Below are 25,555 nucleotides of genomic sequence, written 5' to 3'. Positions count from 1 at the left end.
CTGGAAGTGAGGATTGCGCCGCATGACCGATCTCTTGACACATTAAAAGCCTCCAAACTGGTGAAATGCAGCTCAAACTTCAGTGAAAACAGGCAGATAAAAACACCACAGTGTATTCCATCGCACACAGATTACAGCCATTCTTTAAACAGGTAGATTGAATAATTAAAAAACTTTCAAAGTTATCTGTACACGACACCAAGGGCATGTTTTAAAAAGTAAGCATACTATGAAATACGACAGAAGCTCACCTGCCCAAACATCTAAGACACAGTGCACTGTGCTTTAAGTGGTGGTGCCTTGCAAGGTAGGACTTGCACGTAAAACAAGGAATAGGAGCCACTATCACAGTCATTTTTGCCATTTCCATGAGTGTGCCTTTTTTAATACTGGTCCCTTCTTTGTCTCACCACGACCAAGCTAATGCTTTCCGATCCGTAACTGCCAACCAAATACACCGCTCTCACTTAAATGCCCACGGGCACCAACCAAAAGCAAAAAAGGAACAACTGGCATGTCAGTGCAGGGGTGGAAAGCAGCTCAGGGAGCATAAATGACGCTGTTTTGGAGCAGCTTGAAGCAGTAAAAAGGGAGTTTTGGAAAAGCTTCAGAACACCAAAAGGCAAACATTGGTGGAGTGAAAGCTTGTTTTGGGAGATTTATACAGTTCAACATCACTTATTTTAACTTTTCATCTCTGGGAACCCCTCCTCTTTTTCAAAAAGAATTCAGATTGTTCTTACTTAACATTTGATGTCAATGCTGAGCCAACTTTTCCAACGAGTTGGAAAATATACGTTCCCATAATTAAAACATAACAGCTATCAGAGCAATAACTATGGGCAAACTAGATATAAGCAATGCTTTGAATAGCTACATTTATCAAGACTTCATAAAAATGAAAAACAAATGTTCGGGACGATACTACATTAGAAACCCAGAAAAGTCCAAAGATAGGCAAACTGGTCCCTTTTGCACCTAAGCTGCTAAAAGTTTCATTTCGTTCTACACCGAACAAGACTACAACAAACAATAAAAAAATAAATAAAAGACACTAAGAAATTGAGAGAAAAAGAAACTAAGAAGAAATGGGATAATTTGATAAGTGCACCTGACTAGACTCCCGAGAAATTAAAAATAAATTGTGATGTTCACAAGACATGAGAGAAGAAAAGCCCTAACGTATTACCTATTCTATAATTAGGTAATGCATGCCGTAACCTACATAAAAAATAGTGCAACTACGTCATGTTTAATTGACGTACCAGTGTTCCTAAACTTTTTTTTTTTCGAGTGTAATAAGCGGGCTTACAGGAGGAGGGATTAGGGAGGTGGCCTGTGTGCTGTGTGGCAAAACACACCTACCGATGTCGTTACTTGAAGACAGCTGATAGCGTTACAGAATCTGCCCTCACTTGTGCAGGCCCTGCCTTATCTGATCCTGTTCCAAACGGCAGGGATGCAAGTGCACTTGCGATAAGGTAAAATAGCGAGGGTTCAACTGGACAGTAAAACTAAACTATTGCATTTTTTGCATTCGACAATAAGTGAAAAGATTGCAATCACTGATGGCAACGCATGCACCATGCAACAGCACACTGTGGAGTGAAGCTGCATTTAGGGGCAATGTTTGCACGTTGCCGCGGCGCACCCCAGGTTCCCTCCCACGTCCCTGAAAACCGCGCAGTCACTTCGAGATTAATAAGAAACTGTGACGAGTGAGTGCGAGCGTTAGCCCTTCAGAAAGTACGCAGCAGCACGCCACGTTGAACGCTGGCACAACGAGTCTCTACTGCCCCCTGAATAATGCCACTGGCATTGACCATCATCTCACAGTTGCCCGACATTTTATGGCCCCACTTGGGTGTAGTTTTGGCAATGTACTGCCTTTCAGAGAAGGATGGCGCAGCGTAGCGCAAAAGGCACAGCGCTTCCACTCCTGGGCAGTGGTGACAGCAAATAGAGCACGTGGACTGCAAACTAAATAATGTACCAGCCATAAATGACAGGAACATTAGCACGAGAGTACCAGAGCACACTGACACAAGCAACAAATCCCCTTCATTACTACCACAATGAATGTTAGCATCAAGCAATCATGCTAAACCAATCACATAAAACTTAACATTCAAAGGGCGATGAGTGCGAAAGCTGCCCATAACATCCAAGCAAAGGGATACCTGGTTACAACCAGGGTGTCTAACAAATTCCAATTTCCAAGCCCCTCAAGTTTCTAGGTTTACCTTTAGTGTTTCGTCCAAGAATGCCCAGATTTAAGTGCACCTCAGAAAACAGCAACTCACACTAGCAGAGGCCCTAGTGCTAGCCCATTGTTTCACATTTTTGGTAAGTAAGAGCTGCCTACTTTTCAGCTATTTATAACTCGTGCCTTGGGAAAGCTATTCGCATAAAATTCACATATACCATTGTTGTGAACTCGCACAACCGTACACATGTAAGCTTTTTATCATAGTTGCCGCAGATGCGCCTTCACTCATGCACAGGACCGCCATGAGCATGAATGGCTGTCAGGACATAATAGCTGCACATGTCCGTCCAGTAGGGAGCTTGCTGTTCTAGTGCTCCAGACACGCCTCTGTGGTTCAAATGCAGTTTTGTGTCCCATGGTACCAGGCAAGAAGCTTCTCAAAGTGCTGCATTCTTATCAATACAGATTGCAATAGCCCTGTTGCATTTTGTTCACGCGTGGACACAAATTGCCCAGACGAAGAGGAGGACGGCCCAAGGGGGCCGACAGAAAAGAAGAGAAGGAAGACTAGGTACTTTCGGACGCCATGTTAGTAGAACAGGGGTAAGACAGCTGAATCAGATTCGGGAGCAGTTTTTGGAGCAGCGAAATCTCAATTTTGGAGCAGAAGAACGACCTTTATTATGTCACCTTAGGAGCCTAAAAAAATCAAATTTTTGGCAACTCATGCGGGAAAAGCGCACTTTTTAATCAGTTTTGAGCATACATAACACTGAAACAACCTTTCGATGAAGTTGTTTCTACCAGAGTATTACCAGATACGAACTGCACTACCTTTTTACAAACCATTTTTAAATTCTTAGTCTCTATGCATACATAGCAAGGAGTGCCGTTGAAAATATCGAATTGAAACACTAAGCAATCGCAAGGCATTTTCATTTTGTGAATGCCGAAATTGTTATTTTTGTAATCCCAGACTCAGCTTTACGCACACGTGTAGAGCCCCGGCAAAAGTTGTGCAAAGTGAGATGACAGTCGTCGCACCCCACCAGGCCTCCCATTTCAATTCCCAAGGTGCACATTCACTGCGATTGTAATTTGAATAACGTTGGCATGTTTAGCCGCCTCCCTCTTGGCATTAAATTTCACTTCAGATAGCCTGTCCCGCTATCGTGTGTTTGTATCAGTTTGGAGCAGAGAATTTGCCTTGGCGCAAATTGGCACATTTGGCGCAAGAATGGAAACCCTGTGTTCAGCGACACAAGGGCAACCCTAAGCTTGACCGTAAGGACCACAGATGTGCGCAACACGTTGGAAGAGTTTTCTGCGCGACTTACGAAGAACTGAAGTTGTGTTAAGACAGTTAAATGATAGAATTGAACAGTTTATCGACAAAGACTGCCTAAATGAGTAATTCACCACTAACACTGAATATGAAGACCAGGTGATTAACGTTATGAGTCATTTGTACCATTGATTAAACGGCGACAAGGTTGACACCAGAGAGCAGTGCAAGATCATTAACTCTTTCATTACGGCGGAAAAACGTCCGATTTGGAGTGCTTCCAAAAAACTTTTTTTTTTTCTCTTGAGCTACTGGACACACTTAGCCTTGCTATGCATGAAATTGTAGCTCATAGATTGCTCTTCCAAACACAAAGCAGCAGTTTTGATAAAGGTACAATTACCTACTTACAGTTTATTCTTTAAGTAATCAGAAAAAAAGCCCCCAAGAAAAGTATACAAAAAACCTAAATTGGCAATTTTACCGAGACTAAAAATTATTTCAGAAATTTTAAGATATAAAAATTGTTCCTGCGTTCCTTGGCTATGATTCAATATATAAATCAACAGTGTACACCAAGTTTTGGATTTTTGAGGGCCTGTCAACCTAGCGGAACTGATGGCTGTGCCACGCCGCGAAACCGCTGAAGGGTGAGTGAGTCTGTAAAATGTGCATCCAAGCATACTCTTTTGTGTTCTCGCACAAAATTTTTATCAGTTCGGTGGTAAAAAACAAGAAAAAGAAATCCAGCGCTAATCTGACACGAGCGCCAGGCATTTGGCAAAATATCCTGGCCGTACGTTGTGGAGACCCTAAACACAAAAGTAAAACCGCAGTCGTCCGATAAGAAGCATGTTTTGTTTATAAATACAGCGTGGAGTCACAACAAAATTACCTGCCAGTGCTTGTTGAAGTGCGAGGCACCTGAACCGGAGCTTCGTCGTCCAAACTGAAATCCGAATATCCCACATCGTTGCTTGACCCATCACTGCTGCTGGAATCAGAAAAATCGACAGCAGGAGCTGCCGAAGCGCTTGCTACGGCAGTCCAACTGTGCGGAGCGCGGCACGAACCCGACGCCATTTTCCTCCTAATCCCCCCTACCTTCGGTTCAAATTTCTCTTGCTACACCGCCACCACACGCGACACATAAACGAAACCAAAACTGAAAGAGAAGTTGCCAATGAACACACTAGATGGCGGTAGTTGTCTGTGGAGCGCGGGTTTTAGATTCTGCGGGAGATTTGAAATCATCGGAAGCCGGCTTCCGATTACCTATGGCGCCGGAGTGAAAGAGTTAAGAAATTGAATGGACTGGCAACATTCAAAGAGTTTTTGCCCTAACTAAAGCATGCTAGGAACCATCTGATTTTGAATACGCGCTGAAGAAGTTAACCCACCAGAAACTGCGCTCCCATCACATTTTCAACCGCAAGCAAGAGGAGAGACTACGTCACATTCGGTGGCTGCATTTGATATCCAAACTAAGATGCCTTGCTTTCAAGGCCACTTGAAGAGTCTTTAGAGATGACCGGGAGCTACATGATCTGCTCATCGAGCCCCGTAACAACTTCAGAAGCTTCATATAGCAAAGGTCACAACCATCAGCATACGAGTGCTTTACCTGCGGAATTAGAACGGCAAGAGAGGACGCAAAGATTTGTAGTGAACGGCCACAGATTGGCCAAAGACTGCCATTCTCAGGTTGATGAAATCAGGTCACAGCGGGCGTTGTTGGAAGAGCACGAATGCATCCTACGTGGATAGTATAATTGCCAAAGCACTCAGCTCTGGAAAGAAGTGGAAAGTGCTGAAGAACTGTTTTCAGGCTGTGGAAGAATTCACAGAAGAGTTCCAAGACCATACAAGATTGGCTGCGAACTTCACAGTGGATACGTCGAATGCAGCGGTACTCTCGCCGTGCACCCAAAGGATGAGCCCCTAATGGCAGCTAGGATAGGACATCTGACTGCTTCAGCAGATTTGAAAGGAGCGACGCTAATGTATATTGTGGTCGGAGCCCGCACGGTCTATTATCTGACTGATGGACGCTCATAGGACCTTGAGGTTCAGATGTTCAAGGGTGAGTGGTTACTGCATTCATGTGTGGGGCGGGGAGGATGTTACATTTCGTTCGAGGGTGAACAAAAATTGCTCAGAGGAAGTGGAGGATGGCCCAAGGGGACCGACAGAAAAGAAGAGAAGGAAGAAAAGGTACTTTCGGATGCCATGTTAGTAGTATAAAGCAATTCAGTGTGATGTACGAAGATTTTCTTTCTTTACGGTGGCTTTAGACTCCTTTCTTCAATAATCCCTCCCCACTGAAGCAATGAAAACGTTGAAATTACAGGTGGATGTGCTTCGAATCCAAGCACATCTATCCCAATCAAGCCCCATGGGTTCGAGAAAATAACAGGGGGCTTAGGATTTACAGAACATGACATGGCTATGGTGTTGACAGCACCCAAGAGACCAGATGGGTGTCACATACGCCTTTGTCTTCGGCATCCTTGTCCTCCGTTTTCTCATTTTCACCCTCGTCTTCTGCCTCGGCTGTTCTGCCTTCCTGGTTTTCTGTGCCTTCCGTTCCTTCTTCGGCATTGCTGCCTTCCCCGTCATTGGTGGGCTCCCCGTTGCTAGTTTGCTCACCATCCCCAGGCCTGGAATAAAGAGAAGTGGCTAAGAAAACGGAACGCTGCCCATACCCCCATTCCTGATTAGTACTATCTGGATGGTAGGATAGCCACTGATGCACTCCTAACACAAGGGAAACCACATGGAGCAGTTTTGGTGGGTGACGTGACAAGCGTAACCCGACAGGTCCAGTAAGCAGGCAGTGTGGCTGACAGCAACAAGCAACAAGATAATACACTGCCCTTGGGATATTATACTACGCATTGAGTTACCAAGATAACACATTACCCACTGAGTTACACTAACCATGTCACTCATTAATATCACTCCATGTGGTTATTCTGTAAAGTAGAGCTTATTTTTTGGCTTGTAGATGGTTTGAACAGGGACATGCACTGGTCAGACTGTGTTTCCTTTAGTTTTTACACAATTTTTATCAATAACCTAGCAGTTTTTGTCATGCGAACATTTCCCTGCATTACTTTACAGATGGGCCATGCCAGAGCACCAAATTATGGAGTGGGTCTGAGGTGTTCTGTAGAGATGAGATCCTCTATAACCAAAAGTGAACGGTCACGAGAAACGTAACCTTTTAATAATTGTAACCCCTTTTCATTTTCCTGCCTGAACATTACAGAATGAAACATTAGAGAAAACAAACGCGGACACAATGTTGTGCGTATTGTCCAAGGACACAGCATTGTATCCATGTTTTTTTTTCTACCGTCCCTCACTATTCAATTTCAAGCTGGAAACGTTTAGGCTAAAATTTACAAGTGAATATGAGCCACCTCACCCAATCCCAAGCAAATCTACTCCTCCATTCCACGAAACAAAGCCCTGGACGGAACTTGAGCGGTGTTTAGCCTTGCCATAGCCTCCTGTATACTCCTTAGCGCTTGCTCAGCGCCAGAAATTCCGCCATTCTCTCTGGTGGCACCCTAATCCCAGGTTCTGCTGTGTTGGCAAGGGCATGGTCAACATTTGTCTTCCCACCTGGCAACAATGGGTGGTCTTAAAAAAAAAAGTTGTGAAGGCCCTTTGCAAACGTCAAACACGTGTTGTATAAAGGAAACTCTGGCTCTAGCATGTATAAAAGTAGTGCAAACAAGCACTAATGCACAACTCCTGTTGAACAAAGAAGATTAAAAAAGTAATGAGGCCAGAAATAAAATGCACTAGTAAGTGGGTAGGGTGGCGCTAAAGCTTGACAGCGGTAATTACAAAAGAGACTGTCTTTCTTGGGCTACTTTGTTCGTTCATAAATAATAAAGTTTTCTCTCTGCCTGCATGTCACCCGATTAAGTCAGAAACATTACGGGCGAGTTCACTGGTGGGTTTGTGACCCACTCAGAACTGATAGGTTGTTCGGTATGTGATTGGCGAGGAAAGAACGCATGCAGCGGGGAGAAGTAGGGAGACATGAGCTTAGTGCATGCTGATTGTTTATCCGAAGCTTATCCTTCAACAACTCAAATACTGAGTACCGCGCCTTGAGCTAAAGCTCGAAGTTGTCATTATTTGCGCAGGAGCCCGGCATTGGTTATTACCACTTCGTCAATTAATATATCGACTACATGCGTGATGGCACCCCTTCGCGGAGCAGCGGCAATGAAGAAATAAAGGGGGGTATCCTTCCGGGGACCGTAAAAAATATTAGTGGCAGAATGTGACTGAATGCACTCATGTAAGTAAAAAAAAGGGGGAGCTCAACGGTCTGGTCTTGTTTAAACAAAATTAAATTCATATGCCTCAATTATCAATAAACACTTCATCAAGCCTCATTATTACTCACTTATCGACTGTTAAGAGCGGAGAAACTCAAATGGAGTGACAACTGTGAGGACATGATACATTTTGTTTTGAAACATCAGTAGTAAACCCAAAAGGACCAGCATGCCGGCAGGCGTGCCGGCGGGAACAGTACACTGAGAGCGGTTTAGTAATTCTGCGATGCAACGCATAAAGCCTCGGTCTTTATTAATGGCTCGTGAAGTCCGAGCTCGCAGTTTTAAGGACTTTTGTATCGGAAAGACAACTTCACGCAGCAAACGACGCCGACGTGCGTTGCAGTCCCCCTCCTCTTAAAACCGCAGTTCGCATCGGCATGGCCATCGAAAAACCTTGGAACTTGGCGCCCCCACACTGAACGGGCTGTTCCAATTGGTTTTGGGGCGATAAAGCGGGTACTGTCGGTTATACAGGAAGCTAAGGCCAGGGCTCGCAAGCTTGGACGTTCCCTGTCTTCCCTATAGGCGGCGTAAAAATCGACGCCCCACGTGACCAACCTTGACCAACCTAAAGCGCTGTTTTCGACCATCAAGCCCACCAGACGGCGCAGGCAAAATGTTACTTTTGGTATAGAATACAAAACATTCATTCCGTGACTCAAAGAGCCCACACAGTTCGCTTACAATGTGTTATTTAAAAATACTATTAACAAGTTCCGCATCAAACATCCGTTGAGCAAAAATGTACGCAACTTTTTACGAACAGCCGACTGGTGCACCACCTTGTTTCTGAATTCGCAACCACAAAGCCGCCAATTCAAATTGAAACCGCTGCAACGGCCGACCGTTTCAATGTGCGCGGAGCACCGGTTTCGTGACTGTTATTGCTGTTATGTGCTTTTGCGTCCATCAGTTGTTGAGAGGACTGGCAAAACACGAGAATTGAGTGCTTGTGGAATGACAAATGTGGGAAATTCCGCATCGGAAGGCAGCTGTCGAGGCCAGAATATTCGATTCTTCAAACAGAAGGTGAGTGTTATGCACTCCGCTAGAAAGACGGTGCAAAGGAAACCGTTGTCGCCGTCAATACTTCATTTGTGCCCTTCGTTCGAAATTTTAGCGCAAGTGAACGAGTTGTTATGGCAAAAAAAAAAAATGTTGTCACGAAAGCGACGTACAATTGCAGCGATCGAAATGAAATGATGTCCTGGCCTCTGTAAACTTGCGGATGTCAATAAACGATTTGTTCTCACTTGCTGCTCACTGTGGTCTGTGCCAGTCGAGGCCATCTGGTCACCTGGCGTAACATCACTTCACTAGCGCGGCGCAAGTAAACACGCGACCAGCGTGCCAGCCAGGAGCCAGCAGGAGCAGCCACGGCCGGACTCGACGCCCCTTTCGCGCGCGGGAGGAGGAGAGTCGAGTCCGGCCGTGGAGCAGCGAGCCGGCGGCCGCCGTGCGAGGGCAGCCATGTTATTAAGGAGCTCAAGCGGCCTGTGCAAAAAGCATCCGCCATGTTTACAAAGCCGTGTTTACAGCGCCATCAAGCGGGCGTACTGGGTAGTTCACGACGCCGCCACTACGCTTTTTCTGGCACTACAGGCAAAGCTAGACCTTTGCTTCTCTAAAATCCTCCCTGTTCTGTGCTAAGGCCTTGCGCACGGAAAAATACGAAACCCACAGCCTCACTACAACAAGCCAAAGAATGTTGATTTCTCATACAAAATAAACACACAAAAGAACACCAAATCGCACGTCAGCAGCAGGAAAAAAAAAACAAAAAAAAACGTACGTTTGGGCAAGCGGCTCGTCTCCCCAGTTCTTCCCGTCTGAATCGTCAGCAGTGAAGTCTTCTCCGTCTGGTAAAAAGAGAAACATGCAATCGCAGCTAAAACAACGCTCATGGTATGAACTAAAGGCTAATAACATCGGCTGCCCACTTGCACCCCTACGAACGCCGAACGCGTTACAGAAATAGGCTTAAGTGCCTGTGTTAGGGAAGCAGTTTTCATCCTCGGATTTATGGGCGCAGGCTTTCTGTAGGCACTTTTACGCGCGCTATTGTACGAGGAAGTGAAGCGCAGACGTAACACCAGCACAACACCGAATCTCTTACCAGCAGCACAGTTCTCTGCCTCCGATGCCATTTCCCGACCTCCGAGCTGCTCACGGCCTCCGTCAACAAAGAAGTCTACGTGAAAAAGGCGCAAAAACGTGACGTGTAATGAGAGCTGGCACGAACCTAAATTACCTAAAGCACACGTTTGCCCGCTTGGCTGGACTATAAAAGCTATAAAATATGCTGCCGCAGCTGACGCCGCTAAACGATGCTCCGCTTCCGCTTGCAAGTTGCCGGTGTTGCCGGTGCGTAGTGGCTTGGTGGCTTCTTTCACAACCAGTCAAAGCAGTCAAAGCAAGCCAGGACGTATATTCAAATTTTAGCAATAATTTTCAATTGTACCAAATGACTACTTTTTTCATGCGGTGTGAGATCTGTTATCGGAGGTTTTTACCGGTTTTACCGAAGCTTGATTCTCAATACAATTTGGCGCTAAGTTTAAACATGTACTTAAGCGCATGCGCACTGATTTGTGCCATTTGTGCCTCTTTCCATGCTCGTGAGCATGAGCAGCATGAGTCTCCATCGCGAGCGCCGTTCGCGCGTCGCCACGAAGTGACAAGGTACAAGCAGCGCTGAAAATATTTTGGTTGACTCAACGCAGCACAGTCTCGTGCGGTGTTTTACAAAGTGGTGGTTGTACTGGTTGTACGAGCACCGTTTTCACGGTGCTGCGTCAAAATGACTGAGGAGGACGCGCTCTCCGATGAGTGGGAAGCACCTAACAAATTGTTTCGTAAATTGATTGTGAAACCTGGCCGTGTGGGCAAGCGACCCGTACATGAAGCCTCGTGCCAAATTAGCGTCTTGTCGGACGAGCAAGGTGTTATCGGTCTCCCGGAAGGCGTTCAGGCTAAAGCCCTAGTCATCGGTCATGTTGCGAGCGAAGTGGAACTGATCCTTGAAGGATGTATGATGACAATGAACGTAGGCGAAGTTTGCGACGTGTTCTTCAACCTGCCTTTAAATGTCACCGTGCCGTACACGCCAAAGGCTGCTTACCTCTGCGGCGACAGTCGGCAGGTTGACTCGGCCACAGACTCGCCTGTACTACGTGAATGCAAGAACGAGGAAGCCGACAAACCAGAAAACAGGGGACCATCTGAGCATCCGGCTGTGGTCACCGAGTCTTACCGAGTCCGAATAGAACTCGAGTCGTTCGAAAGTGTCCCGTTCGTCTGCGATATGGCAGCGGCAGATAAGTGGCGTTACGCCTGCCGGCATAAAGACGAGGGCAGCAGTATGTTTTCGCGCAAGGACTACAGATGGGCCTTCAGGCACTTCAGTTGGGCGTACAAGTATGTGGTTTCGCTGGAGCACGACGAGGGGCCAGAAGATGTGGCCGCGGAAGCACAAATGGACGTGCAGGATTTGAAACTCAAGTGCCTCCTAAACCTTGCCGCCTGCCAGCTGCACAACTACTCCTACGACTACGTGGTCGAGAACTGCTCCCTGGCCCTGGAGATTGACCCCAGCAATGTGAAAGCGTTGTATCGGCGTGGCTGTGCCCTGGTCCACTTGCAAGAGTACGAGAGGGCAAAGAGCGACCTCGAGCAGGCCAAGCTTCTGGACCCAAAGAATCCGTCAATCGATAAGCAGCTAGAGCTGGTGAGGGAGCGCACGTGCAAGCTGAACAAATTTTTTGCAGTGGCGATGAAGAAACTGTTCGAATAAAGTTTGATTTTCTTACAGGTATTGAGGTCAACAGTGTGGGATAGTTCATTGTTTCGTTTTTTTTTTTTTTTTTCAATAACGAAATTTTCAAGTCGGGTATGCACAGATTGCAAAAAGCCAGGAAACATGCTGGACAGAAATGCGCTCTTTGTGGCTTTGTATCGAATGTCTTCTATTTGCTTATTCATCTTGTTGTTGAATGCACCTCCCGCGATGGCTCAATGGCTTAGGTGTTGCGCTGCCGAGCCCTAGGATGCGGGTTCGATCTCGCCTGCAATGGCTACTTTGCAGGTGGCGGCGAAAAGTGGACACCTTTTCACATGGGAGGTGAAAATTATGCCACGATTTCGGCACATATTAAAAATCCCCAGGTGATCAAAATTATACTTAAAGTTGTTCCAAGGTTTTCTTGGGGGCAGGTCACTGCACTGTTCATGACTGTGAGCGGGTGCTGTTACACCTCAAATTGTCCACGAAAATCAGGCACATGTCATTCACAAGTATGACTTCGAGACATCCGTGAAAAAAGTCAGGTCTGTCTGTCTGACACGGGTCAACAGAAGAGATGCAAAACACCTAAAAAGTTTAACGCAGTGGTGGCAGTTTCAACTGACCGTTGCAGTCGTTAAGAGTGCATACAGGAGAAAGGGAAGAAAATGCCATTATTTTTTACATCAGTGGAGTAGTTTTAATGTGTACACACAAAAACTGCCACCATTTAGTGGGGAAAGCCAGGTCGTGTCTTCAGTATTTGGGCGAGTTTAACCTCCAGGTACAATTCTGCTGGAAGCAACTGAAGGCATAGGTCAAAAACTCTGCAGCCCTTCCTTGATTCTTTTTCCCAGGGGTACCAAACAATCCTTTTTCGCATCCTAGATCCTCAACTTGTTTACTGTATTCTGCACTCATTACTCCTGCTCTTACATGCTGGTGCTCTAGTGTCTCATGGTTACCAATAAAGAAGCTGGGTGTTGTCCACCTTGTAGCCGGTATTCAATGGCGTGGAATGCATGCAGGCAACCAAGTGTGCGCCGCCATGTGTGTGGCCAAGCGTCTGTTGCTAGGCGACGTTGTGCGCACGGCCCGCAGATCAGGCATCCCCCTTCTCCATGCAACCGTGAGAGTGCGCTGTCACTCGTTACATCGGGCTCCGCGGGATGGCGGTACTTGTCCATGCTAAGCACGACTGTGAAACACGACTGTGTTTCACGTGACAAACTTTACCTCGACGAACGCAAAGTATTGCTTCGAGTTCAATGTGAGTGCGATTAATAACATCTCTGTTGACGCCACCGTTTAGAATCGGATTGGAACGAAGCAGATGATGCACGCCGGTGTTTTCTTCGGCGTGCGGGCGCAGTGGCCCAAGCCGTGTCCGTGGCGCATGGGCCATGTCTGTGGCAGTTTCCAGTGTTGCCAAGCGAAGAAATTGAGCTCTAAACTTTTCAACGAATACCGCCTCTACACCTTGTCCACCTTGTAAGAGTTTTGGTAAACACCAGGCAAGTACAGTGGAACAGTGCAAGTGTTTGTCTCGTTCTTCCTTGGCCTCATTTGATGCGCTGCTATTTTCAATTCCACCGAACAAGTTCACAACATCAATCCCACTCCAGAGCAGACTGTCCTCCTACACCGTATCTTACCTTCCACTCTTTCTTCCATGCCCGTTTTTCTCAAATCTGATGTTTTTAAATCTATTTGCACTTGCTGAAAGCACAGAAAGCAAGCTAAGAAAGCTTTCCAAGGTTGGATTCCCGTTGAACCTGAAGACACTTTGATGCAGACTGGGAATTTTACAAGCCTGCAGACGAGAACTATTGCTATAGAGCTTGTGCTGGGAATAATTACTCCAGAAGGGCTCATCTAAACAACCTTCATCAAAAAGAGAAATAAGCCAGTTGCATCCACAATACTGTTTTCTTGGAGCACAAGTGAAACCCCAAAGGCACTGAAGCCAGAAATGCAAGCTTATTCCTTGCTGCTTGTGTGAATGCAGCATAAAGGCACAATACAAAAGAAATAGCAAAATTGCAGTGTTGCAGGTTACTAAAGCTACAAGCTTGACCTCCTGTGCTAAAAGATGCTGAAACAATGTTGAAGGTAAACATTCTCCTTTTCTGGCTCTTGTTAGAAGCTTTTACAGTTTGCAAACCCATGAATTGTGGTCTAGGGGATCACTAGGGGAAGCATGTAGTGCGTGTTCCAAAGCAGCTCTCTTTCACCCTGATTAATGACTTGCTGTAGGATGCTTTCAATGTGAAAACTGCCTCGGAGCATCCTGAACATAACGGCTAGCCACTGTTAAAATTTCCGAGGCTGTGTCAAACACTTTTTAGGGCCATGTTGGTTCCAACGTATGTATAGATGGTATTCACATAAAAGTTTAGCGGGTGATTTCTTCTCTTGGCAACACTGAAAACTGCCATGAAAATGCCCGTGTCCGCAAATGCGTTCCCATCTGGTAGAAAAAAGGAAAAAAGCCCCGGCATCCGTCGTCTGCACCATTACCACCTGATTCTCAGCCATGGCATCAACAGATATGAACAATTGCTGTGATATTGTGTGGTGATGCGCTACTTGCCCTGGAGAACTGCGCATCACCAGTGGAGATGAGCCGCGCTTGGGAAAGAAAGCGGCATGAGGCATGAAATGCCTCCGCTGCAGCGCAGTTGCCTGCAAACACGAATATCGACACAGGTGCGCCGGCACCCTGCCCACAGCAGTCTCCAGTAGTATCACCTCCTGTAAGGACCACTGTAGCGTAAGTGCCGTCCAATGCGTCGTTCAGTACAAAAGCCAAATAACACTTCCAAAGAAAGTGTGCACAATTGAAATACGATGGTAGCATAACGGCGAGTGCACTGTTAGCTGGGAGACTAGCAACAGCAGCAGGCGACCGAAGGGGGAGGCGCTCGCTGTGCCAATACGAAAACACGGTATTCTGCAATTAGCCGATCTGTGCCAACGAATCACTCGCATGCTTGCGACAGGTAGGCCATAGGACGCTGCGCGAAACGGCAGTTGATGTCAAGATAATGCTTTTGAGCTTGGCAGGACACAATACTGCTGCTCCTACTGTCCACATAAACACTGCGCACGGCCCATGCATACGACATCACCGTAGCCACGGGGACACGCCGGCGCAGGCATGGCAGCGCACACATGGTTGCCGGCATGCTCACCATGCTAGTCAATACTGCCTGTACATTACAAAGAGTCTTTTAGTTTTTGTCATTTTCAAGCGGAGCTTCTGAACAACTAGCACTTTCGCTAAACAGCAAATGAAACAGATCCTACTCCAACTGATTGTTGGCGTCAACAAGGTCCAACCATCACTTGCTAGTGGTTTGTGAAAGATCCCCCCCCCCCCTCTATTCCCAATTTCCAGCTGTTATCTACAAGATACCGTGCACTAAGTGCAAGTCCATGCACATCTGCATAATGGGCAGCCTACACAGAAGACTGACAAAGCCTAATCATTGAGACAACGCACCACACAATCAACTGAACAGTGTGCACTGCACATGTGAAGTCATAACGCCATGGAGTAACCAGCGTAACCCTTTCCAACAGCACAGCTCTCTGAGCACAAGACAGGCACCGGAATGTAAAACTCCTTTGAGTAGGTCAGTGGCCATTTTAGTTGCTAACATGCGTTTATATGGCATTCCATCAAACACACTTGACTACCCTAACAGTAGTTTTTACATCACAGCAAGCGAGGCATGTACAAACACGACACACATGCCTGAAGGAGTGCTCTTGCACAAGCTGGAGAAAACTAGTTGTTCAACCAAGCACTGAAAATTTTGAGGGCTGCGAGTCAATACACCTAGCAAGTACTCTGAACAATTTTCAGGTTGAGAACAACCTACCAGAAACTACAAATTTTGTGTAATTGGTATTCCTGTCTGGCTGCTGTTCTAAAAGGAAAAAGACCCCCTTACCCTTGTAACACACTGCATTCTCAACGAATGAGTTGCTTTCTACACTTCGCAGCTTTGGTCGTGAGCACCGAAACTAATAGCTGGTACTGACATACCGGGCTCCATTAGGAATAACAAGAGGAACACAGAGTATAATAGGCACTTCTTTCCTTTTTATTATAAGTGCAATTTGACCAATTTGCAGAACACGCTCAACAGTTGGTTGTCAAAGAAACGAATTATGTTCAGTTGGTTCTGAATATGCACATAAAAACCATGCGCGTGGGTGGCTAATTAACATTCCCTATAAACACTAATATCAGCCACTATGTGTCCTTTATGGGCATCCTATAAGTGCAGCAAGGACAGTGTGTCCTGCACACTTGGTCCTGCAGAGGACACCCGCGTATGCCGCTCTTGGTCACTGGTACTGTGAGCTGCCACCAAACGGCGTCGCTCCAAGTTGTGAAGGGTCCTCCATCTGTGGATTGACTGTGGCAAAAAAAATGTGAGAAACAGATCGCTCATTAGTAATCGTGATTTTTCTCAACTTTAGCAACCTAACAGGGAAAAGTTAACCTGTCACTGCACCAGAGTAGGTATGGCACCAGTAGGCAAGGGATTCATTTACAAGCTGCTTCTACTGTGATGACAAGGACTACAGGTTAATCGACAGGGACTGCGATCAAAGAAAGGACAGCACAGGTGAATATGAGCGAGTGTGACACGACACTTATTTGTGTCCTTGCACTTGCACCTAGAGCCACTAATTAAGCAACGACACTGATGCATGCTGGCAGCCATTTTGGTGCCCGTTGCCAGGGGGCCAGCTTTATGCTCCCAATTGCGGTCAGCCTTAACGAGCAGAACTAGTCTGGGTGCCGGTTGGCAACCATGGCAGCCATGTTTACTTTTTGAGCACCGGTACAACAGGATCAGGCTCGGTTATGCTAGCATAGCTTATTTAGTGGCTCTAAGTTACACTTAAGTTACTAAATAAGCTACGCTTTTCTAGTGGCTGTAGGTTACGCTAGGCCACTGTTGTCCTTTCCCAACAGGAGGTTAAGCAGGCGTTTTCCACCTTCCGGCCAGTTGACACAGCCCTGTACACAGCAGCTTGGCATCGGCACTCTATCCAGGGCTTAGAAACCCACTCTCAGCATGTCATACAGCCACCATGTGCTCGAAAAAATGCGATTTATTGACGAAAGCGCGCGCGCGCAGCAACACAGACACCAAAATGTCAGTGCCTGTGGGTATTCCGGGGTAAACAAATGTCACATGACGTGGTTCGACCAACGGCCGCTGTCCGCGGCATACAGAAATGAGAAAAAAAGAGCGCCAATACACTGAAACGTGATCTAGTGGCTCTACTTGGACCCATGCCTAGCGTTAGTTGCTCAGTTTTTTTCACTACAAAATGGTTTTAAAATCTATGCCTAATACTGTTTTGCAAACCTAGTCATGCGATCGCAAGGGCGTGCTACGACTTTACAATGCCAGCAAACAAACACCGAGTCTTCCTTGCTAACTTTGTGTACCAACTGCACTCAATTTCACCTCATCCAAATTTACTTCGAGTGTACAGTACGGACCGCCAAACTAGCATGTACATTACACATGACTGGAAGCCCCATGAAATGCGTTGCTAGTTCCGTCGCAGGCGATGGTGCATCTGTCAATGGATCGCGCAAGCAATCGTGAAGCGGAAGTGACATTGTGGCTGGCCCTGCACTTTTTCCTACGTCCAATCAGGAGAGCCAATCGAACTCTGCTGGGCATTGTTCTTCTAGGAGTGCGGCGAGAACAAAGCGTTGCCCGCAGGTTTTCCCCAGCCGGCCGGCCACGTGCCACCGCTCACTCGCCGGCTCAACTGGCTGGAATGTCACTTCAGCCTGGCCGTAACGGTCGTGCCCTCCTCAATTTCGGTTTCAAAATCTCCGATTTTTGATGGCCGTTTGCGCCGCGGATACGCGCACTTCAGCTGTCATATTTTGCACCTTGCAGTTTTTTTAGGCAGGCTATAAGGTTTTCAGGAGGTTGAAATTTTGAGTGCAGTTGGCCTTTAACACGGTGAGGTGGCCAATTCATTACCTATGTGAAACTGCTGGTTGTCTCCAAATATGAAACACAATTTTCATTACTGTGTATAAAAGGTAAACTTGGGGCTGCACTGCATTACATAAACCACAGGATCATCCCAGCATAGTTCACCAAAGGATGTGGCACAATACTGGACATACACCATTAACATCCAGTGCCAAGAAAGATCACAATAAATAAATACATCAGAAGTGCATCATGCTAGCATATTAAAACTGCAGCACGTCGTACTTGGCTTGGATCTTCTTCCAAGCCTGATTTTTCCACCTCACTACTGGAAATAATGGCAAGTGAAGCTCAAGGAGGAAGCCACAGTGAGACATTCGCTCCCTCCCCTTCGATTGAGGCTCACCTGGTTTAAACTGTTCTGCAGAGTAACGGGTGAACAAGATTCCTACACCTTCAATCAGGGCCAATAAAACACCACCTGAAGGGAAACGGAAGCAGAAAAGAAAGTGACAGGCAATCATTGAAATCGATGCAGTGGGGTATGCAATAGCACTGCAGTTGCATGATAGATCTGTAAGGATGAATTGAGTTTACATCAGCCCACCATACCAACCCTTCTTGCCATTCTGTTTATTTGGCTTCATACAAACAACAAACCACAGCATTTGTCCACACTCAATTCCAGTGACTAATACTTGGCAGGAGTAGTGCCCAAGATGAGAGGAATTAAGATATTTTTCCTTATTTTATTTTTGCTGCTTCGAAATGGGTGTGAACAACACAACTTTTCAGTGCGAGAAAATAATGTCAACTTAAATTCACTGTAACAATGCCATGCTTTTACCATAGCTGTGGGTTCGATGACATTGTTACAAAAACTGGCATTACCTATTATTTAGTGACTTGCATTACTTTCTCTGGGCTTTGCTTGCACACATACATTTTTTTTACAGCACGTATTACATCAGGGTGACAAAAGTGGTAAAGATATTTCTTTAGGGATTTACTCTCTTCACATTTCACAAATTACTCGAAATTTAAAGTCTTCACCACATTACCATTTATGTGATAAAGAGGCACTGCTAACGAACAGTGCATTCAACAGCCATGGGAAAAGCACTGGCAGGCACAGCATCAACCCTTATGGCTTCCCATGTTTAAGCTGCACTGTCCACTACAGTTCTTCTTCTAGGCTAACAACCTCTTTCGATGTATGCAATTCATTTGCAGAGTGACCAAACTTACCTATGACTGCTGAGCCCACCATTGCTCCGGCACCGTCTAGAGGGAGTGGACAACAAGGCGCACATGAGCACAGAAATAAACCAAGCAAGAGTCTCAGAAGAGAAGAAAAAAAAACCTCCCAAGCACTCACTCCTGACAGCCAAGATGGCCCCCGTCAGGGCACCACTGGTGATGGAGTTCCAGGGATCCTCCTTCTTGCGAATTTTCACCATGGTGCAGTCTATTGTGGAGAACAGCCCTCCCCAGACTGCAAAGTTTCCTGTACAACGGGGCGTTTCCTGCTATTATATTCTCGTCGCAGTAAGAGCGAGAAGGGGGAAGACGTGGCAAAAGAAGGATGTCTAGCCCTAGACTGGGCCATCATCCTGATCTTGTAAAACACAAAACTGCCAGAAAGTGTCTACAAAGAACAGAGACGATTTTCAAGCAATTGCACCACACCCTGATATTGTATCAGAAATATTGGACCCCTCCCCCTGCAGACATGCAGCGACTTTCCACTCACCTCCTATTATCGGAGCCCTCTCCTTTATTGCGCCCAAACTGCCTAGAAGCCTGCGGTTCACCCCCTGCACGGAAAAGGTTGTTCTGTTGGCACGCTCTTTGATTACACAGGCAAGGCAATGCTGGATGTTCTCACAAATGAGTCAGTGAGGGAAAAACAAAAATGGAGAAACACAGAAACAGACCCAGCTAACCTGGGCAGATGTGACATGGGTGCCATGATCGAGCTGCAGCCTCAAGCTAGGGGTACAGAAAACGGTGTCACACCTTCTTCCACGGTAAAGCACTAACAACACTTACAACTTCCCTTCTTCAAACTAGGAGGCGCGATTCAGCAATGGTAAAGTGTGGCCTCCCCTTTGCGCCTCGTGTGAAAGCAGCAGCTGTGCCAAGTGCAGAGAGGAGTCAAAGCGACTGGACACAATGGCAAGGCAAGGAATTGAAAGTAGGGTGGCAACATGTGCTCTTAAAGGAGCCATGAAGAGAAAATGCAAGTTGGTTTTATTCGAAAGATTTCGTGTTTTATAGTGCCCCCAGCACTTGTCCGGATACAAACGATGCTTTATTCACTGAGAAATCAAACAATTTAAGTTAAAATTTTGATTTTCCCGCTAAATCGTTTGTTTTCGGGGTCTGCAATGACATCACAGGAACAGACTGCTCCGCAGCATATAAAGGAGGTTATGTCTGCAGCGTAGAATACCTTCATTCACGCATCCGCCGTACAGGGTAGAGACACGTATACGCTGGCGCCGCCATTTTGGGTCGCTCGCTCGCTCGCCGCCGAAGCAAGTCATTGTGTCAAAACCACGCAAAATTATCGCCACAACGCGGTTTACTGAAGAAGTTTCAATCATATTGTCTGTTTCGCGTTGCTAGGTCTCGTGGGAAACGAAAAGAACAACGCGTTGAGCACGTTGGCCCAATTTCGGCGGCACGGTACCGTTCAAAGGTTGTCTCCACCCTGTACAGCAATGTTGGTTTGTTCCCGCGTTTCTTTACGTTACCCGAACCTAGATGGCGCCACCATACCGTGGCAAGTGTTTGGTTTATTTTTGCCCGTATTTAAACCTGGCTTGTTTTTGTTCTTGGAGAAAATATGCGTTCCTTGAAACAGTGCTCGCTCGACAAATGTGGTCACGTAAGACACCGCTGCTTGCGTCAATCGGCCAGTGTCGTCTGAGACAACCCCAAGCCCCATAGTGCTGTGCAGCTAAATCAAGCATGCTGTGCGCAGTACGAACAGCAGTACGCATCAGTACTTCTATGTTTACATGTGCTTTTGCTTTTGTAACTTCCACTGCTTGTCCCATCATTCTTATTGCTTTGTAAAGAATGTGCCCTAAATTTAAGTGTAAATCGTTCGTTCGGCTGGTTTGTATGCCCTACCTAATTTGCATCTGCTTCTGCCGGCCTCCGCCAATCGCAGAGCTGACTCGAATGACATCATAGGTTCTGTTGCGGGAAATGAGCTGGTGGGTCGCATGGCCATTCCCTTTTTTCCTAATTATGTAGCTTATTTGAGCGAAGTTTACGTTAAAAGACGTGTCAGTATGATTCTAACGAGGCAATCTTTTGAATGAACCAAACTTGTGTTTTCTCTTCATGGCTCCTTTAAGGCCCCTATACCTGGTAACAAGTTGAGAACGGCAATAGCTCGTGTATAGACGGACATGTATGTCAATGGGAGCGCGCATTTTGCTATGAATGCATGATATCGTCTGCCTTCTCTCGTGTAGTTTGTCGTCGCTGCGGTAGTTTATAAGAATATCAAGTCCAAAAAATTATGAAAACGGCTCGTGCCAACAGTAATGCACTACTTGCGCCACGTAGAGTAACATCTGACTGCGGTGATGAGGCACAGTGGCAACTCCCGTTGCCGTTCTTAACTTGTACCAGAGTATAGCTGAGACTGGCTCGCATCATAGTTTTCAGCCCCTCCTCCACCTCCCTCCCCCCCTCTTGCGTTTCATTTTTAGAACATAAGTTAATAAAAAGTATGACATCCATTTTTTGGACCTTGCATACGTATTAGTTCTAACACTCAAAAATGGAATTTGTATAGCCTCCAGGTAACATGTTGACATCACTGGTACCAATGTAGAAAAAAAGCATGCAGTGTCAAAGCATCTTTACACCTTCTTGCCTTTCTATATTGCTTGGGAAAGTTGGGACCTTGAAACTTGGATGCAGTCAACTCTCAATAGTACGACCCTGGCCAATTAAATTTACTGCTTCATTCAACCAAAACTGTGAGGCCCCGTGAAGGTATAATGCCGTGCACTTCTAGTTAGTTGTCCCGCCAGGATAGGATGAACGAAATTTCATCCTTAACAAGGTCGGCTACCGGGTCAGACCTGCTTACATTTCCAGCCCTTACTGCGCCCTTTACGTTCCCAATGGCTAGCTGGCCCACATTCTGGTCCATGGGAGATGAGTGCACTCACCGACGGTGAATTTCTGAAGCCTTTAATGCTCTGGAATACAGCCCCACCGATGGCGCCCATGGTAAAAGCGCCCCCGCAGTCGTCCACGATGCGCCACGGGCTGAAAGAAAGACAGGTCACACCTGCAGATCCCCACTGAACAATCATTCATCCGAAATGACAGGCATGGTACAGTCTGCACCGGGATGCCAGGATGCGCAGAGCTTTTTTCCTCCAAGTTAATCCTGGGCCTTTTCCCAGTCAGACACCGAAAATGCTGAGCTTTAAGGCAGGTCACCACCTTTGAAAAAAAATTTACAAGTGTAGCCCAAACGTTACAATTATAATTTTGGCTTGCAAAGCTTATACACTTAGACACTTTAAAATGATAAAATTGCTAAAAATAACTAACAAAAAATTGATATAAATCAAAATGTGCGAAAATATGCATGTTGCGCAAACAGTAATAACTACAAAATGGTAGGTGCGATTCAAACACGGCTTGGCAGGTGCGTAATGAAGACAATAACCTGTGCATCTAACCTCCACGAATATCAAATCTTTAAGCTAAGTTGCGTAATCATAAAAATTCTGAAAAATTTGATATCCGGCACGTTTGGGTTTCACACAACTGGCCATAATATAAAAAGTTGCTAATATTTTTCAGTCATTCTGCTTCATTGCATAGTTCTATATAAAAAAAAACAGCATGAAAATTTTCGTCCGAAAATAATTACTACAAATAAAGTAATCACTGTTCGCGTAACTGATGGATTCAAAAAATCAAGTATTGAGAAAAATGGCTTTGAACGTTTAGACCTATTGTACGTATAATCAAAAACAGTCAATGCACCAAAAATCCGCCTGCTCCCTCCTTGTAACCGGCACGATCTCCTTTTGACCGAGCTGAAGCGCACATATTTTTTTTTTTGCCTGTTTTGCGTCTTACAGTCACTTGCATGTGGTCTTCATCATACAGTGACAGTCGGTGGTCAGACATGCCATCCTCGTACTATAACTTTAACTGCAGACTATAAGGTACCATAACTTTCTCCTTGCAAGGCTAGAACTAAATCCACGAGCTTGAAACGGCATACGAAAAAGCACAGACAACCTGACACAAACGCAAGGCAACGCAAATGCGCGCAACGTGAATCAGAGCGTACCCTTTAGTGGAAATTTTGAAATAAATCAAATGTACAATATCCCGCAAACTGTCCAAAAGCATTAGCATTACATAACGTATATACGAAGAAACATTTGTGACGATATGGGAGATGCTGCGGAATCGGAAACCTTCAGTTTCGGTTTCGGATGCGTCTCAGAGGGGTTTAAAACATGTTCATAACTTTTGAAACGACTAAGATAATCGCACAATTTTTTTTCGAATTATCCTTCAGCAGACAGGGATGTTGAAAATGCTAAATTTTAAAAAAGCCTTGTTTTTTTCAACAAATGCGTTTTTGAAGGTGGTGACCACCTTAAGAATAGAAAGCAGCAGTGAATGCCATCTACCTGTCCACTGCTCGCTTGTGAGGGAATGATCTCGCCCTTCCGTCTGAGAACCAGAGTACTTGCCTTTGGAAACTCACTCGATTCCATTCCAGACACAAAAGACAATGTTTAATCAACACAGGTAAGAAATATTGAGAAACTTTGAATTTTTCACTACACAATATCAGTAGTCACATAATAGGACAACTGCTAAAAATGAAGTCATCAGTGTGTTAAGTCTTTAGCATTTCAGGTGGTACAATCAGATAAACTAGAGGTTGACGCACCACGTCAACCAATAGCACAGTCACGTTTCCTGGTGGTGGCCTTTGTCGGCAATCACAAAAGCGAGTCTGTGTGACATCATAGAAGGAGTGCCAGAAAGTGGTGGTGATTGGCCACTTTTAAAGGGAAACTTTAGTATTCACGATGACGTGAAAATGTTGAAGTGAAAAGAAAAAAAAAAAAAAAAAAAACACTTCCCGTGGCCGGAACTCAACCGGGTTCCTTGCATTATGAAGCCGCCATCTATCCAATTGACATGGTCGAAGCGGTTTGGAAAACTTATACTACAACCAAAGAAACCATACTGAGAAAGCTTCGCATCAACCATCGTCGTCGCTTGACGGAGGGGTGCACGATTTTTCAGCAGTTCTCCTTATTTTCTAGACCATTTCTTTTTAGTTCGCTTCAAAACTAGCATGATTGTTATTGTGACGCGGCAATCTTTTGAACCAACCAAACTTGTATTTTGTCTTTACGGTCCCCTTACTGCTTCCTGTCCCTAGCCAGTACGCCACGATGGAGCTGGGTAAAGTTGTAGTGGAAAGGCTATGGACTTCACTGAAGGCAGGCACACATTGCATTCTGCCATAAAAATGCATGTCGAAGCAAGAAAGTTAGGCACGTGACAAGCCAGTCACCTTTTTCTTCATACAGTTTCATTTATTCATCACTTTTCATGGTTGCTCTCCCCTCCCCTCAATCAGTGGTCTGAACCACCATGACTTCTCGCTCGAAGGTCTTTCTCCATATAGCCCTGCGACCACACCTTCAGAAGGCCTTCACTTCACTCGACTTTCAACTTGAATGCGTTCTTTGATTCCAACTGATTAATACAAAGCAACTGCAACTTTTCCTGCTCAGATTCCAGGAATCTGCGTTTCACAGACATACCATAAAAATTAGGGTTCTTTATAGCTTTCACTTATTTATTTTTAGACGCCTCGCGATGGCGAATGAAATATGTGCGCGCAGCCTTGACAAGCAGTTCTAACGGAGGGGCGAAATTGAGTTTATAGTGACTAAAGTAACGTTTCATATTCTCGTAATTTTTTAGAGGCTGACAAGGGTGAAGAGGGGACACAGGAAGGGCAATGGTCTAATTAGTGTCGCATAATGGCGGCGATTGGAGCAGTCATAGTTGATTTTACCCAACCCGCCGAACCGCTTCCGCTCACCGACTAGCCAGAGTCCCCTTCACTTCTTTGCCCTTCTTCGTACAGCCCTTACATGCAGCCTTTATTCGACCTGCAACATCTGCAGGACGCTCTACATTGACAGTAACATGAAAACTGCGTTTATAGGAAGAACTGGGCTTGGTTGTATTTTCATCCGGCCTTGAAAGCGGCCTTTGCAAACACACACACCGTGAAAGAAGTCAAACCAAAAGAAATATCCGACAAAATTGCACACCACCCACCAAACTTTTCTGACAATGCTAGAAGACGTTGGTAGCACCGCAAACGTGGAGAAAGCGAGAAAGCAAAGGTTGCACCTAACAGTTTCGATACCAACGGCGCACCTGATCCCGAAGAAAAATAACGGAGCAATGAGAAGCTTCACTTTCTTTGAAAAAAGAACCTAGGGCAAGGTCTGAACGACCTAGAACTGAATCCTTTTGCGTCAAACATTACTGATTAAATAAAAAACCCCACGCAATGTCGCGGTCACAGGTCAATGATGCAATAGCGGTATTTCTCCCCAGCTTCAACTACGCGGCTTCGAAGTGATGCCCTCGACTAATGTTCACCGGTGATGCATTATAAAGGAATGCTTCTTTGAATCACATCGTTTGCTGCTTTCAGTTGTTCAAAATTTACGAAATTTGGAAACTTACCATGGTTCACGTGCATATTCTTCCATGTTGTTTTTGAGGAGAGAGGAGGAACTGCGCTGAGTAGCCAGACGTCTTAACAAATGCGTCAACGCCGCTCAATGCGAGTACGTAAAGATTATAGTTTTCCAGTTTAGATCC

General features: G+C 45.7%; 3 protein-coding genes across 5 annotated transcripts in view; 1 reads left to right on the top strand and 2 right to left on the bottom strand.

Moving 5' to 3' along the window:
• The window catches only part of LOC144153002 (uncharacterized), a 47,586-nt gene extending 37,376 nt beyond the window's left edge, over positions 1–10,210 (bottom strand). The window contains exons 1-3 of one of the 2 annotated variants that reach the window (XM_077684620.1): positions 9,975–10,210; positions 9,651–9,717; positions 5,986–6,154 (exon numbers count right to left, since the gene is read on the bottom strand). In XM_077684620.1, coding sequence (XP_077540746.1) covers positions 5,986–6,154; positions 9,651–9,717; positions 9,975–10,005 — 267 coding nt within the window. In that variant the 5' untranslated portion in view covers positions 10,006–10,210. The remainder of the gene's footprint in view (positions 1–5,985; positions 6,155–9,650; positions 9,718–9,974) is intronic. The other variant, XM_077684621.1, reaches the window with a different exon arrangement.
• Positions 10,211–10,445: 235 nt separating this feature from the next.
• LOC144153004 (uncharacterized) lies at positions 10,446–11,672 on the top strand. Its single transcript, XM_077684625.1, has one exon. The coding sequence runs from the start codon at positions 10,659–10,661 to the stop codon at positions 11,649–11,651; it is 993 nt and encodes a 330-aa protein (XP_077540751.1). The 5' UTR covers positions 10,446–10,658; the 3' UTR covers positions 11,652–11,672.
• Positions 11,673–15,730: 4,058 nt separating this feature from the next.
• LOC144153005 (mitochondrial import inner membrane translocase subunit Tim17-A-like) lies at positions 15,731–25,550 on the bottom strand. 2 transcript variants are annotated; one of them, XM_077684627.1, is made up of 7 exons: positions 25,418–25,550; positions 21,826–21,925; positions 19,380–19,443; positions 19,005–19,133; positions 18,875–18,910; positions 18,033–18,107; positions 15,731–16,069 (listed from the first exon to the last, which is right to left on the bottom strand). In XM_077684627.1, exons 1-7 carry the CDS (start codon positions 25,441–25,443, stop codon positions 15,999–16,001), a joined length of 501 nt encoding a protein of 166 aa, XP_077540753.1. In that variant the 5' UTR covers positions 25,444–25,550; the 3' UTR covers positions 15,731–15,998. The 2 variants fall into 2 exon arrangements, with proteins under 2 accessions (XP_077540753.1, XP_077540752.1); XM_077684626.1 differs by having other exon boundaries at positions 21,826–21,947; positions 25,418–25,448.
• Between the last annotated feature and the right edge of the window lie 5 nt (positions 25,551–25,555).

This window comes from Haemaphysalis longicornis, unplaced genomic scaffold (genome assembly GCF_048455015.1).
Source record: "Haemaphysalis longicornis isolate Haplotype H1 unplaced genomic scaffold, Haemaphysalis longicornis Haplotype H1 scaffold_9, whole genome shotgun sequence".
Lineage (NCBI taxonomy): Eukaryota > Metazoa > Arthropoda > Arachnida > Ixodida > Ixodidae > Haemaphysalis > Haemaphysalis longicornis.
Note: the sequence above shows the minus strand (reverse complement) of the source record. Positions and strands in the feature narration are given on the sequence as shown.